Source organism: Lepidochelys kempii, chromosome 1 (genome assembly GCF_965140265.1).
Source record: "Lepidochelys kempii isolate rLepKem1 chromosome 1, rLepKem1.hap2, whole genome shotgun sequence".
Classification (NCBI taxonomy): Eukaryota; Metazoa; Chordata; order Testudines; family Cheloniidae; genus Lepidochelys; species Lepidochelys kempii.
The window spans coordinates 139,432,272-139,451,059 of NC_133256.1; the positions used below are offsets into that span (position 1 = coordinate 139,432,272).

General features: G+C 39.7%; 1 protein-coding gene across 22 annotated transcripts in view; it reads right to left on the reverse strand.

The window, feature by feature from the left end:
- The window catches only part of BCLAF3 (BCLAF1 and THRAP3 family member 3), a 59,425-nt gene that overhangs the window by 9,059 nt on the left and 31,578 nt on the right, over positions 1–18,788 (reverse strand). For 7 of the 22 annotated variants that reach the window (XR_012160363.1, XR_012160361.1, XM_073356850.1 and 4 more), the window contains 2 exons: positions 17,455–17,569; positions 5,768–5,863 (listed from right to left, as the gene is read on the reverse strand). Coding sequence is in view for 17 of the 22 variants with exons in the window: in XM_073356850.1 (XP_073212951.1) it covers positions 5,768–5,863; positions 17,455–17,569 (211 nt within the window). In the remaining 5 variants the exon portion in view is untranslated. Of the gene's footprint in view, positions 1,781–2,874; positions 2,956–4,112; positions 4,237–5,767; positions 5,864–13,874; positions 14,232–17,454; positions 17,570–18,788 lie in introns of those variants that run through there. The other 15 variants (XM_073356895.1, XR_012160374.1, XR_012160388.1 and 12 more) reach the window with 15 other exon arrangements.

Here is an 18,788-nt window from a genome sequence, read left to right on the forward strand (position 1 = left end):
GAATTTCAGAACTCTGGTCAAAGAGGTCTTTTGTATTTTATTGTATTCAACTATTTTAAAGTTACAATTACACAATTATACACACAAACTTACAGTACTGAAGTATTATTCATTTATAAATGCATATTCCTCCTCTTTGCCTCCTATTTAATACTTCTCAGACCCGTACTCACTGTTCATAACACAGAACTGCAGTGTGGTACATATTGGCCAGTGGTCCAAAGTAGCTCAAGTTATCTTCATAGAACAGGTTTTGATATCAAAATTATGAGCACTGAAGAGGTTGTATAATGTGGGCAATAAATGAGGTGGAAGGGGAGATACAAGCCCCTTGGGGGGGGGGGTGAGTATCTCTCTATATAAGCAGCTGTTCTAATGAGTGAGTAAAATCCTGGCCTTATTAACACACTGACTTCAAAGGAACCAGGACTGCATCCAAGAGCGGTCTCTGGTGCATATGCTGAACGTAAGATATCAAATTAGATAGCATTACCTGGAATCACTTCAGTCTTTAAAACCATAGGAAGAACATCCTAGCCACAGAGCTATGCTTCCTTCACCTCTATATTGGGCTACTGTAAACTCACTTCAAGTAGAACGGAGGGTGAAGGCCACAGAGAAACAGAAATAGAAAGTCAATGGCACTATAAATACTGGAGCGGACAGACAACATATGTAGCAGGAACAGCAGTGTCCACTATAATTAAGTTTGTTTTAAGTTTTCCATTCTCAGGCACTCAGATGCCACACGAAAGGGTGCAATATAAGAATATTAATATAAAAAATTCCAACCTCATTTATTATAGTTTCTCAGGTGGTTTTTGAGCATTTTGTTTGAAATTTGCGAACTTGGTCTTGCCCGAAGGTGATTTTTTTTTTTTTTTTTTAGGAGTTAAGAAAAAATTGTTAAGTCTACTTTTGAATACAAGAGAATGCAAGAGGAAGAACAGAAACCTTCCGCATGTAAAAGTCTTGTAACCTTTCATGAACAACTTTAATTGCTAGAAGAAAGCTGAAATTTGTCATGAAAACAGCCGTCACTGAAAAGTGCTTTTGAGTGTTCTGGTAACATTTGGTAGCAATCTGACAGAGTTGAAAAAAAAAAATCACATGCTTCACATACACAATATATTTTGTACCAGTTTTTCAGTAAACTTGCAATGTGCAGCTAAAAAAGGCTTGCACAGGAGAGGAGCTCATTTATACAAACTCCTAGAAGTCTTTCTATTTCAAAGACCCTGTATTCATCCATGATATACTGAGAAAGCTGCATTTATCAGGAAAGATGAACACGTCAGTGACCATGGTGAAGCTTACTGGAGTTGGAGGCATAGGATTCTTGGCAGATAGCTGCCAAATACTCAACTTCTCACAGGGAGATCAGAATAAGTCCAAACCTGACTGTTCTCAGGATACAATACAACATCATCCTTTATGCAAATATATTGCCATAATATGGGAAACAAATGTTTTTAAAATTCTAAATTAAGCCCGTGAACCTTGGTAAGGTTTAAACCAAGATTCCCCCTAAACTATGTGCATGGGCAGTCTATGCCCCAATTGGCAGGCATCTTGCATTGAGCAGGGGAGTTCTTCAATCAGGAGGCATCTGCCTCCTACCATGAGAGGAGGCCCCAAGGCTTTCCCACAGCCATCACTACTGTTTCCAGCTTGGGAGAAAGCTACTGAGGCTTCCCTCTCCTTCCACACCGTCTGGTCTTCATTCTAGCAGGAGTGGTTAGGAAGATGATTCCAAGGCTATCCCCCTGCATGTCTCTCTCTATGGAAATAAGCAAATAATGGATACAGAGAGTAAGAGGAAGGAATGGGAGTGGGGCTGCTGCTGTCATAGGTTCTATGTTTGAACTAAGGAAATCATTTGACACACACAAAAGCGGAGAAAAAAAACAAAAAGACAACACTGATGAAGAGTATAGTCAATTGTAGATAAACCTAACCAGAAGCTTAATTATGTATTTGGCAATCTGGCACTGTGATAGCAGACACATTAGAAATACCAAAGATAGATAGGTTTCAGAGTAACAGCCATGTTAGTCTGTATTCGCAAAAAGAAAAGGAGTACTTGTGGCACCTTAGAGACTAACCAATTTATTTGAGCATGAGCTTTCGTGAGCTACGAAAGCTCATGCTCAAATAAATTGGTTAGTCTCTAAGGTGCCACAAGTACTCCTTTTCTTTTTGCAAAGATAGATAGTAATGGGTTTTGGTCCTACCTACTGCTACGTTCAGTATCACATTCCACAAAACCAAAGTGTAGCTTATTCCAAATTACTAACACTCCTCAAAGACAAATTTATGCAATTTAAACAGATTCTGCTACAAAATTACTCCACTGCTCCAAGTTATTTGGAAAATCTTAAGATGTTTCAGTTTGAAACACAAAACAATCTAAGGTTCTAAATTTCATTTAATAATCAATGTAAAACTATTTTACAAAGATTGATAATATTGTTTGTTTCTGAAACCATCACTTCAAAAATGAAGTAACATTGATTTTCAAAATATTTTATTTTTAATAGCAGAGACTATATACCAAATAATATTAACATCTATGCTATCCCACCATACAACCATGACTGTAGAACATGGTTAATTAAATCATCGGAATTCTAGGATAATGATTTTATTTAAATGATAAACATACCAGGTGGGTTTACTGATTGCCCTCATCCCTTGGGTGCATTATGAATCACTAAGTCAAAGGAAGAGCTTTTTAAACCTAAAAACTTTCGGTATCCCATAAAAAAAAACTGCTCCTCTAGAGTTTGTTACTCTTTTCATAAAGTATTTTGAACAAAATACTTCTGCTTAGACTCAACAGAACTTGTTTCATACACAAGGAAAAAGATTCACCTAAGTCTTTTGGTTGATCAAGATATATTAACATTAGAAAGCAGTCAAACTACCATCTCAGGTATACTGAACGCACTCCACCTTCAACAACATAAGAAAATATTATATGCAAGACAAGGGAAAATTCAATGCAAAAAATAAGTTGATGAAATTTTAGGTCAAAAAATCAATATCCTTTTTCCCATACCAACCATAATCCATTGCTTTTCATACATGCAAAACATAGTGCTGCTGCATATGCTGTTTATCCAAAGTGATACTGAAGCACAAGGGAAGATATTATTATGAATGCAACAGTGGCTTAAAGCTCACCTTTATGTTCCCCCAATCCTAAGCAGAATTCCAAGTTGACATGAATTAAGACTGACTTCAGGCTGCTTTAAGTTACATCAAGTGCCAACAGACCAAAGGGTTTCATATGGCAGGCAGGGAATCAACCCTGATGTAACAGAACCATCTACTTCCCCTGTGCTGGTAAATAGACAGGAGGTGCTGACACAGGTGCCATTATGGTAACGTGTACACCAAAGGATCCCAAAATAATATTCTCTGTAATGTAATTTTAGTGTAAGACTACTTTTTTAACCTGTTAACTAAAGTAATAACTAAAAAAGGCTAATTTTATAACACTATGAACTTTATCTTGAGGAAAGTTTGTTTTTCTTTTAATCTGGTGGGACTTGTTGGCTAAGTGCATTTAGTAATAGGCTACGGAGAAAGACACCACTAGCCAGGATGGGAGAGCCTGAAAGTCATTTCTATCTAATGGTTCCATTAAGTATAGTTAAGAATAAGAAAGTCTGAAATTTGAATTTAGGCTTTGGTGCCAACTACCTGTATATACTTGATCATAATAATTCTGCCTCAATTTCCCTATGTGTAAAATGATGATAATAATGCCTACCTACTTTACACAAGTTTTCTTTTAAAAAAAAAAAAAATCCTTGCAGTGACCTTGTAAATATCAAGCTTTTTCGGTGGCTTATCTGAAGTGTGTTTTGTGGAAAAGGTGGATTAACTGTGATCACTCCTCCACCATTCACATGGCTCATGGAGAAAAGGGATATTCTGGACCATGAGTCAGTGACCTAATTGCCTTATACCAAGGCCACTTTAAACTAGAAGAGGTTGACCCAGATTTGATCAGCGTTTTCCTATTATGAATGAACCTAATTGGGCCCATGCACAGCATGCCACTCACAACAGGAAGGAAGAGATACAAGTAATCTTTGTTTTACATTTAATTGACTTTGACCCCAGGGTGCCTTTTTCTGTCAGGACACATTGGGAAGCCTCTGCAATACCCCAGAATCGGGTGATTTTGCTGACTCTCTTACATCTTGTGGTTCCTGTAAACAAAACCTAAAAGGAATACTTATCAGATAGAATGAGAAAATATAAAACATAAGAAGATTACTGTTTGGGATTCATTATATCGATTTAAGGCAATTTTACATGAAAAATGCAAACAGAATGCAGTAGAAGTGCAACTAAAAAGGGCGATTTTTTTCTTAAACTTGGAGAATACTTTGAATTTCTCATGTAGCGTTATGACAGCTACAACATTCCACCAGGCTTAATTTCAAAAAAATTTCAGTGGAACAGTATCCTAACAAAATAATGAAATTAGGAGTGAATATATTCATGTAAGGTGTTTCCTCATAGGCAGATTTGACAGATTTTGATTTCTGTTTGTTTTTTAATAAATTGACAGATAGCAATGTTTATTTACGCTTTTTTTTTAAATTATTTAAATTTTCACAGTTGTGGGAAGTTATGGAGAAGGTCAGGCAATAGTTATTTAATGACAGTAGATGGTGATTCAAAAAGTTAAAGCTTTAACTGTTGAAACACAAATTGTCAACATCACATGTCAAAAAATACAAAGTAAATATCCTTAAATCAAATTCTGAAGCAACATTTCTCTTACTTTGCCTATCTGTGAATGTCTATTCTTATGGATAGAAATTTGTGTTGGTTTGTTTGCATATGGTAAAATCAATGTTTACCAACATTTACTGATAAAAACCCTAATATCTTCCCAAGTCTACTTATTGGTCAGATGTTTTAGTAACTCCCATTTTTTCTGCAATTTTGATTCTAACATTTGCTTTTTAAGGTTATTTTTCCTCTTCTATTGTCCAACACTAGCCCCATGATCTTGCCACTCTCTCCTTCCTTGCCCAACTCTCCTTTCAACCTTACTGTTTTGCCATTCTGTTTGCCCTCTCCCTTAATAATGTTATTTAAAATTACACCCTGGAAAAAAAAGTCAGCTCTCTTACCAACCTGGGAGACCCCAAATTCTAGTAACATAGGGTATGTCTACACAACCCGCCAGATCAGCGGGCAGCGATCAATCCAGCGGGGGTCAATTTATCGCGTCTAGTCTAGACATGATAAATCAGCCCAAGTGTTCTCCTGTCGACTCCTGTACTCCACTGCCGCGAGAGGTGTGGGTGGAGTCGACGGGGGAGCAGCAGCAGCCATCTCACCGCGGTGAAGACACCACAGTGTGTCGATCTAAGTACATCAACTTCAGCTACATCCATTCACGTAGTTGAAGTTGCATAATAGATCGATCCCCTCCCCCTCAGTGTAGACCAGGGCTTAGGCTTCCAAAATATGATAGCACTCCAGCTGTTACAGGAGGGTTTGGGGACTTGGGGAGGGAAAGGAGTGGAATTTTCAGACATCCAGTTCTGACATAACTCCCCTCCTACTGAAGTCAAGGTAACCCCCCATTACTTCAATGGGAACAAAGTTCAGCCAATGCTGACCATTTTTGAAAATCTCACCACTAACATGTCTGTTTAGGGCAACATGCCTAAATCACAACACCACAGCCTGAAATGAAACCTTATGCATACACTTGGCAAGAGTCAATCAATACCTTAAAGGGTCTTCTGAAGGGTCTTGGATTTTCCAGGTGTCCTCCAAATGGTCTGTGAGTAAAAATGTCATTTGTTTTTGCAGCATAATAAGAATTCTAGAAAAATGGCACAGATAGTTTATCAATGTTAAAAACAATCGTTTCAAAGAAACAGAATTTTTAGATGAAGCTAATTTGTACTGTACTTTTTTGGCCTAAGATTATAACTGTGATGGATTAAGTCAGTGAAATTGCAGCAGTGCGTTGCCTATTGAACTGGAGTATAAGTTGCAGAGACTTATTTCAGATTACAGAGTAGTAGCCGTGTTAGTCTGTATTTGCAAACAGAAAAGGAGTACTTGTGGCACCTTAGAGACTAACAAATTTATTTGAGCATAAGCTTTCGTGAGCTACAGCTCACTTCATCGGATATGTCCCCTGAATAGATATGTGGACACAGTTGGCAATGGATTGACAGAGCCAGAAGATTACCCAGAAGTCACCTACTACAGGACAGGCCCAACAAAGAAAATAACAGAATGCCACTAGCCATCACCTTCTGCCCCCAACTAAAACCTCTCCAACACATCATCAAGGATCTACAACCTATCCTGAAGGATGACCCATCACTCTCACAGATCTTGGGAGACAGGCCAGTCCTTGCTTACAGACAGCCCCCCAACCTGAAGCAAATACTCACCAGCAACCACACACCACACAACAGAACCACTAACCCAGGAACCTATCCTTGCAACAAAGCCCGTTGCCAACTGTGTCCACGTATCTATTCAGGGGACACCATCATAGGGCCTAATCACATCAACCACACTATCAGAGGCTTGTTCACCTGCACATCTACCAATGTGATATGTGCCAGCAATGCCCCTCTGCCATGTACAGTGGCCAAACTGGACAGTCTCTACGTAAAAGAATAAATGGACACAAATCAGACGTCAAGAATTATAACATTCAAAAACCAGTCGGAGAACACTTCAATCTCTCTGGTCACTTGATTACAGACTTAAAAGTGGCAATACTTCAACAAAAAAAACTTCAAAAACAGACTCCAATGAGAGACTGCTGAATTGGAATTAATTTGCAAACTGGATACAATTAACTTAGGCTTGAATAGAGACTGGGAGTGGATGGGTCATTACACAAACTATTTCCCCATGTTTATCCCCCAACCCGAACTGTTCCTCAGACATTCTTGTCAACTGCTGGAAATGGCCCACCTTCATTATCACTACAAAAGGTTCCTTCCCCCCTCCCCCCACTCCTGCTGGTAATAGCTCACCTTAAGTGATCACTCTGGTTACAGTGTGTATGGTAACATGCATTGTTTCATGTTCTCTATGTATATAAATCTCCCCACTGTATTTTCCACTGAATGCATCCGATGAAGTGAGCTGTAGCTCATGAAAGCTTATGCTCAAATAAATTTGTTAGTCTCTAAGGTGCCACAAGTGCTCCTTTCCTTTTAGACTTATTTCAGTTCCCACAGCTGAAAAGACATAGGGCACCACTCCAGAATATGGCCCCTTTGGACTGTACAGCAGCCAGATCTTTCCAACTGAAGATCACCCTGGTGTGGGGCAGAGAGCCATCAGATGGCACAGAGCCAGCATAGCAGCCTCCTATACTAACCCTCTTTGAGGGGGACATGGGGGGCACGGGGGGAGGGAGGAACAGGAGTGATGCAACCAGATCTTTGGTGATCCCTGGCTGGCAAATGGGACTTCTATTTTTTTTCCAGAGTCATTACCAGTCAGACTTTATAACTTTAGAGCAGCCATATGCATTTCTAGCACGCTCATTACTGTAATACCCATGCACTGAACATCACCTTAAGAACTGCATTAGATTTGTCCGTAAGGAGGACTACTCTTCACCCTTTCTTGATTGTGGCATGTATCAATATAAAAGAGGCTCATCTACCCTAGAGACATGCACTATTTCAGAAGCAAGTGACACAACCAAGTGGTGTTGGAAGTGTTTGTCACTACAACTGTTGAGTGTGTATGCAATTAAGCAGCCTTGGTTATGTAAAACAGTGCAGTGCCACCACACGCAGCACTCCCTCCCACCGCTGCTTTACCTGTGCATTGTGACCCTTTTCCCATAGTTTCCAGCACAGCTGCCGGGAGCTCATGCATTTTTTAAACATATATGACACGTATTAAGTTATTTTCATACATAAATCTATCTTCCAGATGCATGTAAAATATAAATACAAATATAAAAAAGTGTTATAGAAATTGTTTTATGTAGGCAGAGCTTAAACGATGCTAAGTTCTTCTTTTAACAACTGAAAATTCACCATAATTTTTATCGCTTCTTTTAATGATAAATCATTAATATTTCTAAAAGTTTTGAATTTGTTGGGACTCCTATTTTCTTCAAACAATTTTTTGATCTTTGAAACAGTTATAGTGTTCTAAAGAAAACTTATGAAAGAAAAGTATCTATACCAGTGGTTCTCAACCAGGGGTACAGGTACACCTGGGAGCATGCAGAGGTCTTCCTAGGAATACATCAACATAGCTATACATTTGCCTAGTTTTACAACCGGTTAGATAAAAAGCACAAACAAAGTCAGTACAAACTAAAATTTCATAAAGACAATGACTTTTTTATACTGCACACTGAACTATAAATACAATATTTATATGCCAATTGATTTTATAATTATATGGTAAAAATGAAAACGCAAGCAATTTTTCAGTAATACTGTGCTGTGATATAAGAATGGCCATACTGGGTCAGACCTAAGGTCCATCTAGCGCAGTATCCTGTCTTCCGACAGTGACTAATGCGAAGTGCCCCAGAGTGAATGAACAGAACAGGTAATCATCAAGTGATCCTCCCTTGTCACCCACTTCCAGCTTCTGGCAAACAGAGGCTAGGAAAACCATCCCTGCCCAGCCTGGCTAATAGCCACTGATGGATCTATCCTTCATGAACTTATCTAGTTCTTTTTTGAACCCTGTTAAATTCTTGGTCTTCACAACATCCTCAGGTAAGGATTTACACAAGTTGACTGTGCACTGTGGTGAAAAATACCTCCTTTTGTTTGTTTTAAATCTGCTGCCTATTAATTTCATTTGGTGACCCCTCATTCTTGTGCAAGGAGAAGGAGTAAATAACACTTCCCTATTTACTTTCTCCACACCAGTCATGATTTTATAGACCTCTATCATATCCCACCCACTCACCCACCTCCATCGATTCTTTTCCAAACTAAAAAGTCCCAGTCTTATTAATCTCTCCTCATATGGCAGCCGTTCCATACCCCTAATAATTTTTGTTGCCCTTTTCTGAACCTTTTCCAATTCCAATACATCTTTTTTGAGATGCATGCGGTATTCAAGATGTGGGTGTACCATGGATTTATACAGAGGCAATATGATATTTTCTGTCTTATTTCCTAATGATTCCCAACATTGTTTGCTTTTTTGACTGCCGCTGCACATTGAGTGGATGTTTTCAGAGAACTATCCATAATGACTCCAAGATCTCTTTCTTGAAGTATAGTTGGGATTAGGTTTTCCAATGAGCATTACTTTGCATTTATCAACATTGTATTTCTTCTGCCATTTTGTTGCCCAGTCACCCAGTTTTGAGAGATCCCTTTGTAGCTCTTTGCAGTCTGCTTGAGACTTCACTATCTTGAGTAGTTTTGTAACATCTGCAAATTTTGCCACTTCACTGTTTACCCCTTTTCCCAGATCATTTACGAATATGTTGAATAGGTCTGGTCCCAGGACACCATTATTTACCTCTCTCCATTCTGAAAACTGACCATTTATTCCTACGCTTTGTTTCTTTTAACCAGTTACCAATCCATGAGAGGACCTTCCCTCTTATTCCATGACAGCTTACTTTGCTTAAGAGCTTTGATGACAGACCTTGTCAAAGGCTTTCTGAAAATCCAAATATTTTTACACGTCATTCGCTAGAGTTATGCTCCTTTCTATTTTCCTCACTAGGATTTAACTTCCACTTTTTAAAGGATGCCTTTTTCATCTCTTACTGCTTTTTACTTTGTTGTTTAGCCACGGTAGCATTTTTTTGGTTCTATTTCTATGTTTTTTAATTTGGGGTATACGTTTAAGTTGCGCCTCTATTATGGTGTCTTTAAAAAGTTTCCATGAAGCTTGCAGGGATTTCACTTTTGGCGCTCTACCTTTTAATTTCTGTTTAACTAACTTCCTCATTTTTGTGTAGTCCCCCTTTCTGAAATTAAATGCTAGAGTGTTGGGTTGCTGTGGGGTTTCCCTTGATTTAGTCCCAAGTAGAACAGAGGATCTGGTCCAAGAGGTGAATATAGCTGGACTGCTTGGTAATAGTGACCATAGTAGTGACAGATCCCGTGCTCCAAGTGGGACTAAATCAAGAATTGCCTCTCCTCTTGTGGGATCCAGGACTAGCTGCTCTAAGAAGCAATCATTTAAAGGATCAAGAAACTTTTTCTCTGCATCCCGTCCTGAAGTGACATGTACCCAGTCAATATGGGGATAGTTGAAATCCCCAATTATTATTGAGTGTTTTTGTTTTTATAGCCTCTCTCATCTCCCTGAGCATTCATAGTCACTATTCACCATCCTGGTCAGGTGGTCGGTAATATATTCCTACTGCCATATTCTTATTATTGGAGCAGGGAATTACTAGCCAGAGATTCTATGGTACAGTTTGGTTCATTTAAGATTTTTACTTCACTTAATTCTATGCTCTCTTTCACATATAGTGCCACTCCCCCACCAGCATGACCTGTTCTGTCCTTCCGATATATTTTGTACCCTGGTATTACTGTGTACCATTGATTATCCTCATTCCACCACATTTCTGTGATGCCTATTGTATTAAATGAGGATATTGATATAAGACACTAGTTCATCCATCTTATTACTTAGACTTCTAGCATTTGTATATAAACACTTCAAAAACTTGTCACTTTTTAGCACTTTGTCTCCCATTACATGATGTAATTGAATGAGACTCTTTCATTTGTCTGTTTCTCACCAGATCCTACCCATATTTTATCATCTTCCATTCTCTCCTCCTTACTAGGACATAGAGAATCTCCATTAACAGATCCTCCCCTAAGGGATGTCTCTTTCAGAACCATGTGCTCCTCTGCACCTGTTAGCTTTCCCCCAGCCCTTAAAATTAAAAAGGCCATACAGCAGTTTTAAAAAAAAAAAAGTGCAAGCAATCTGGCTCCATTTTGGTTTAGGTGGTGCTCATACTTCCTGCATAGGCTCCCCCTTTCCCAAAAGTTTCCCCTGTTCCTAATAAATCTAAACCCCTTCTCACTACACCAGTGTCTCATGAATGCATTGAGACCCTGCAGTTCTGCCTAACTGGCCCTGTGCATGGAACTGGAAGCATTTCAGAGAATGCCACCATGGAGGTCCTGGACTTCAATCTCTTACCTAGCAGACTAAATGTGGCTGCCAGGACCTCTCTCCTATCCTTCCCTATGTCACTGGTACATACATGTACCACAACCACCGGCTCCTCCCCAGCACTATACACAAATCTAATCTAGATGTCGAGAGACATCCACGACCTTCGCACCAGGGAGACAAGTCACCATGCAGTTCTCCCGGTCATCGCAAACCCAGCTATCTATGTTTCTAATGATCGAATCCCCCTAACTATTACCTTGACACTTTTGTATGTTTATTTCTGGTTTTGTAAGCAAGTAGTTTTTAAGTGAGGGTGAAACTTGGGGTACCCAAGACAAATCAGACTCCTGAAAGGGGTACAGTAGTCTGGAAAGGTTGAAAGCCACTTATCTATACATTCCAGAATGTGTTACAGTTCAATAATGATACATTTGCAGTTAACAGCACTGTGTCTGGGATTTCATCCATGTGTCTAGATGTCAAATTATTAACAACAGATTATGCAACCAGTTGTTTCTTACTGCTGCTTAATTATAATGAACGGAAATAGAACAAAATTAGTTGAAAAAGATAGCTGAAGATCAGGCATGCTGAACACCCCAAACAGAAAGGCTAGCCAGACATTCATTCCACTTGTTCCCCTAAATTTTATGATTTTGCTGATATTACGCTAAACTGTTACAGTTCTTCCGCAGAACCCAGGATGAATTCCTTAATCCGCACCAAAATTGAGCCAAATAAAAAGATTAACGTGGATGTAATTTATCTGTTGCAGTTTGGGATTTATTTATTTAAAAGGTTTAGTTTCTTATTACATGGAACACTTCACACAATTTTAGGATTAATTTGTTTTAAAAAAAATTTAGCACCTTTTACATTTCTAGATTAAATTCAGGCTATAAACCATTTTATTACTGTGGGCAGAGCTGGAGTAAAATACAGTCACCGCCCCCTGCACAAATACCCCTCCACTCTGACCTTTGTTAATTACTTATTATTCCACAACATGATCTCTAGTTATATAGCTCAAAGATACTGGCCTATTTTGCTCCCATAGTGCAATAGAATATGTTTAATTTACTTTTCACAAACCCCTAACTCTCAACATTTCAGGTTTCTCCCTCCCATATCTGTATTTCCTGTCTGTGTATCTACATGCATTTTTCCAAGCTGAATCTTTTTACTCTCTCTAGGTCACTTCATTATCAAATTATTACCTATTATCTCTTCTTCCCTTGTGGCTATTTGCAACTGCCCATCCACCAAGCACAACTTTTTATGAGTGTCATTAACATTCGCCCAGTTCTAGATCATTCATGAAGATATTTGGTTAGAGTGGACCCAACATTAACATCTGTGGGATTCCACAAACTATCTTCTTCAAATCTGACACACTGCTATTTAAGTCTTTTTTTTTTTAAATGGTCCTGCCTCCAGTTTTGAATCCATGCGACAATATTCATATCCAAGACCACATGAATTTGTTTTGGTAGCAGGATTCTGTGGGATACTAATGCTTTACTAAGATCCAAATACTAATCTTCCAAATTCCCTTTCCCTACTTTTTGAGTGACTTGATAAATTAGCAATGAAGAATATCGGTCAAAAATTATTTTTAGTGGATAGATTTCTACGCTGCTTACTTCCCATGATTTTGTTCTTCTCTTGATACTTAGTGATTTCTCTTAACATTTCTTCTATATTTTATTAGAGATAGAATTGATAGTAAATTAATTGCTAGGATCACTCTTCATTTTGAAGACCAATACTACCTCTGCTTTTTCTAATGATCTGGCACATACCCCGTGTTCATGACATTTCAGAAATGTGTGTCATTCATGAGTTTTACAAGTTCCCTTAAGAGCACAGAATGTATATTATGCAGACTGGATGATCTGTGTATTCATATTTAATGTACTTTATTGCCTTACTTGCTTTTTGTCAATAACTTGTATAACATTGTCTCACTTTCTATTTGTGTAAATTTCTCAGGTTTTCTTGAAGGCAGATCTTTTTGAAAAGGAGTTTAATATTAGAGCCATTTTGGGATCTTTATTTTCATTCAGTTCTTTAAATAGCTGCCTTCACTCTTCTCTACTGCAGTACTTTCCAACCCAAGAGATGCCAGACTACTCTAGGGGGATCAAGGCCAAAAGCAATAGATGTTGAGAAAGCTGTGTGGCTCTGGATCTACCTTAACACACCCTGCAAAATTACTCTTAAGCTAAAGCTACAGGTGGCTCCTTGAAAACAATCTCATCTCCCTGCTCCTGCAACAGCCTATAATTCTGTGATAGATACTCACTTGTACAGAGATCAGGCTTAAGCTACAGCCTTTCAGGCAAAGTTCTTCTCCCATGGCACTCAGCTCAGCTACAAGAATATCTGCCACCCAGCCACTACAATACACCCCATGAATGGCTATCTTAGCAGCATACAGTGAGTGGGGAAATAGTAAAAGGGAGCAAAATGAAGAGAAACATTTTTTAAAAGACAAAAAAAAACAATACAGAAGAGAGAAGATGGATGGGAAAGGAAGCACAAGTGTGCCAGGGCAAGACAAGGGCAAAAAGGGATGCTCATCTGCCAATCTGTCACAACTGGGAGCTCTGACTAATAAAGACTGGTAAAAAATGTTCTAGTGCTGTCCCTAAAAGCCCTTTTAATCTCTTAAAAGATTTGGCTAGCACTAACTCATTCTAATTTTTGCTGACATCTTCTAGATCAGTGGTTCCCAAACTTGTTCCGTTTGTGCAGGGAAAGCGCCTGGAGGGCCGGGCTGGTTTGTTTACCTGCCACGTCCACAGGTTCGGCGAATCGCAGCTCCCAGTAGCTGCGGTTCGCTGCTCCAGGCCAATGGGAGCTGCTGGAAGCAGCGCAGGCTGAGGGACATACTGGCCGCCACTTGTCTTCAAACTGGCTAGCACATGGCTGGCTCTCCCCTCTTCGGGATGCCCTGCATTGTTCTTTCATAGCTGACGTTGCTTCTTACTCAGCAACTCATCATTGCCGGAACTTGTAAGCGTCAAGGCAAAGGCTTTTTCTGCTGTCCAAGAACTCTCGTTTGCAGTTTCCTGTTAAATATCAGGCTAAAGTTTTCACTGCACCCTCGGTAGACACAATGCATTAACTCAGTTCCCACTTTGAACCAACACCCTTTTGATTTGCACTGAGTCTGTTAACTGCTAAGCCGGGCTCTCACGGTTTCAAATGCATAATTTCAATTTTAGTTCTGAATCAAGTATTATTCATGTCCTGTCCTAAACTGTTCTGTAGCATTGTCAGAGCTGTTAGAGAGTTGCCATATTACATCCCCAAAGCAACTGCATTTCAGTGGTTGGTGAAACTAATTGTGGGTAATAAAAACAAACTTCTGGTAGACGAAGGAAAAGTTTGATGAACCCATGGAAGTTTGACATTAAAATATTAACTAGATGTGTCAAAACATTGAATAAGGAAGACCACAAATTTGATGTCTCCTATCTAGTTTCTTTTATTCATTCTGCATGCACCAAAACAGTCCCTTGAAAACTAGGAAGTTGAGGCTTTAGTTCTAGTTTACAGCGTGCCTTTGCTTATCCAACTCTGTTAACTTACAGTCACTTATTTATCTGAGGGTATTTCAATACCCAAATAGTTATAGTGGCACAGCTACAGCTGCATCACTGTGGTGCTTCAATGTAGACATTACTAACGCTGACGGGAGAAGTTCTCCCACTGGTTTAGTTAATCCACCTCCCTCAGAGGAGGTAGCTATGTCGACAGAAGAATTATTCCGTATACCTAATGCGATCTACACCAGGAGGTAACTCAGGGGTGTGGATTTTTCACACCCCTGAGAGACATAGAATCATAGAATATCAGGGTTGGAAGGGACCTCAGGAGGTTCATCTAATCCAACCCCTGCTCAAAGCAGGACCGATCCCCAACTAAATCATCCCAGCCAGGGGTTTGTCAAGCCTGACCTTAAAAACTTCTAAGGAAGGAGATTCCACTACCTCCCTAGGTAACGCATTGCAGTGTTTCACCACCCTCCTAGTGAAAAAGTTTTTCCTAATATCCAACCTAAACCTCCCCCACTGCAACTTGAGACCATTACTCCTTGTCCTGTCATCTTCTACCACTGAGAACAGTCTAGAACCATCCTCTTTGGAACCAACTCTCAGGTAGCTGAAAGCAGCTATCAAATCCCCCCTCATTCTTCTCTTCTGCAGACTAAACAATCCCAGTTCCCTCAGCCTCTCCTCATAAGTCACGTGTTCCAGACCCCTAATCATTTTTGTTGCCCTTCGCTGGACTCTCCAATTTTTCCACATCCTTCTTGTAGTGTGGGGCCCAAAACTGGACACAGTACTCCAGATGAGGCCTCACCAATGTCTAATAGAGGGGGACGATCACGTCCCTCGATCTGCTGGCAATGCCCCTACTTATACATCCCAAAATGCCATTGGCCTTCTTGGCAACAAGGGCACACTGTTGACTCATATCCAGCTTCTCGTCCACTGTCACCCCTAGGTCCTTTTCCACAGAACTGCTGCCTAGCCATTCGGTCCCTAGTCTGTAGCTGTGCATTGGGTTTTTCCGTCCTAAGTGCAGGACTCTGCACTTGTCCTTGTTGAACCTCATCAGATTTCTTTTCGCCCAATCCTCCAATTTGTCTAGGTCCCTCTGCATCCTATCCCTACCTGCCACCGTATCTACCACTCCTCCTACTTTAGTATCACCCACAAATTTGCTGAGAGTGCAATCCACACCATCCTCCAGATCATTTATGAAGATATTGAACAAAACCGGCCCCAGGACCGACCCTTGGGGCACTCCACTTGATACCGGCTGCCATCTAGACATGGAGCCATTGATCATTACCCGTTGAGCCCAACAATCTAGCCAACTTTCTACCCACCTTATAGTGCATTCATCCAGCCCATACTTCTTTAACTTGCTGACAAGAATACTGTGGGAGACAGTGTCAAAAGCTTTGCTAAAGTCAAAGAACAATCCATCCACTGCTTTCCCTTCATCCACAGAACCAGTAATCTCATCATAGAAGGTGATTAGATTAGTCAGGCATGACCTTCCCTTGGTGAATCCATGCTGACTGACATACATAGCTATACTGATGTAAGTTTCCAGTGCAGACCAGTCCTTAGTAAACACTTGAAAACAGACTAAATTTATTTGTAGAGCAATTGCCCAGAGGGAACATGCATTTATTTCTAATTATTGCAGGTCAGCATTGGTCCCACTGTAATCATTTGCCCAGTTTAATATACAAATTTTATTTAAAAAAGACTCATTATGGAGGTGTCAGTAAAGGCCCCATCTAAATTTGGTGAATTAAAAATCTAGAGTAACATGAGCTTTTTAACTACATGAATGTTAAGTATGTCCAATTATTTCTATTTCCGGAATTTTTTTTTTTCTTATGCATGTCCTAAAATCTTTCTGGTAACTAAAAGATAATCTCTTTGCAAAGGAGAGTACTTAATTTAAGCAAGATGTGCACTTTGTCCTTTGGTCAGCCACTGCGGTGTGTGGGCTCGCGATCAGTCCCTGTGTTCTTCATCCAAAACTATTATATTGTACTTCAGATGAGTCATTCAGTAATAAACCCTTTGATCTGTGCTTTAGGTGGGAGTATTTTATGAAGTAAGAGAAAACGTAGTGCATCACCAAATTTCTTGAATACAGGCTGCAATCAAATCCAAGTTTTAATTTAATAGTTCCCCATGATCTATTGAAATTGCAAAGTCATTCAGCACCCAGAATTACACTGACCTGTGCTGATTATCCTGTGTTAAAAACTGATCTCCCCATTTCCTGACTATCCTGAAAATGTTCTGACTCCACTGTAAATAGTTCCAACTCTAAATCACACAGAGTTCTGATTCCCAATAACCATGTCCATGCCAGAGAAATAAAAAAACAGTATAAGTTTAGGAGTGGTACATAGGCACATAAGAAGCAAAAGAATCAAGATTTTAAATCAGAATGTCATGATTTATGCAAGCCAATACCTTTTTGTATACTATGTAACAGTTGTAACACTTGAAAAAGTTCAGATGCAGCAGAGTTTACCCATGACCAGTAAACTTTAGTACTATTTAGATGTAATTTAACACAAATAAATCTTATGACGTTAAGTTTCAAAAGATGATTTGTTACAAGACAAGACAAGGGATCAAGAGACTTAAAAGTCATGTCAGCCCAGCCAACACAGCAAAATTTTAAATATGAAGATATAAAGGAAATAAAAAAGAAAGACAAAAAAAAGGGATCTATTTCACTTCAACTTACCATGGGAGGTTTCCTAATAAATTTCCTGAAAGGTGGTTTCAGGAATCTTATAGGTTTTTGGAATCCACCAATTTGAGAGATCTGTAATTTTGAAAAGCTACCGTTGTGCTCATTCCTGATTGGATACAGAAAATAAAAAAGGAATGAAAACTAAGCCAGCAATATTTCAAAATTAAGCTATTTGAAAAGTTTAAATTACGTACAAGTATTACAAAAATATGTTAAACTGGCACATTAATTGACAAATTACTAGTGGTCCATTTTCACTGTCGAAACCAAAGTTAAATGAAATCATCATTGCATACTGGTACACAGATAATAAACAGACAAGCTAGCGATTCTCTGTGCCTTCTTTAAATCCTCATTCTGCAACTGAAAATCTTTGTACAAATGATTCAGTGATGCATGTGCTTGGCCATCCCTGCCCTCTGCTGGCTGGAATATGTTAGATCTTCTTTTAATTATTTTACAGCTTGAACTTGTCTCAGCCTAGTGTGGCTGTCCAACATAGCTCTATGTCTTAGCGTTCTTATAAATGGAGAGTTCTATTAGTTCAAATGGAAGAAGACTGCACTTTTGGAGCTGAAGATCACAAGCTCTATTCCTCATACCACATTCAGTGCAGTGTGACATCCAGCGTCTATGTACCAACAGGATTTTCAAAAGCATATAAGGGCATGTCCACACACTACAGCAGCACTGATGAAGATGCTCTATGCCGACAGGAGAGAGCTCTCCCATCGGCATAATAAAACCACCTTCATGAGCTGCAGAAGCTGTGGCGGTGGGAGAAACTCTCCGCCAACACAGTGCTATCCACACCAGCGCTTATGTCGGTGTAACTTATGCCTCTCGCGGGGGTGGTTTATTCACACCCATGCGTGACAAATTCTGCTGACATAAGCTGTAGTGTAGGTAAGTGATTTAGGAATGCAAGTCCCATTGAAAGTCATGTACTCAAATACTGAATACCAGGGTTTCTCAACATTTTTCTTTCTGAGCCCCTCCCCCACCCCCAACAAGCTATATAAACTCCATGGTCCACCTGTTCCACAACAACTCATTTTCTGCATATCCAGTAGATTAAAAGCCATGGCTGACATTAGGGGGTAACAAGCAGAGCAAGTGCCTGGGGCCCCATGCCACAGGGGGCCCACAAAGCTAAGTTGCTCGAGCTTCAGCTTCAGCCCAGTGGGGCTCGGGCTTCAGCCCCAGACTACAGTGAGTCTAACACCAGCCCTGCTCTCTGGTTTATTTTGGCAGACCCCCTGAAACCTGCTTGTGGCCCTCCAGTGGGTCCCGTGCCCCTGGTTGAGAACCACTGCTGAATACAA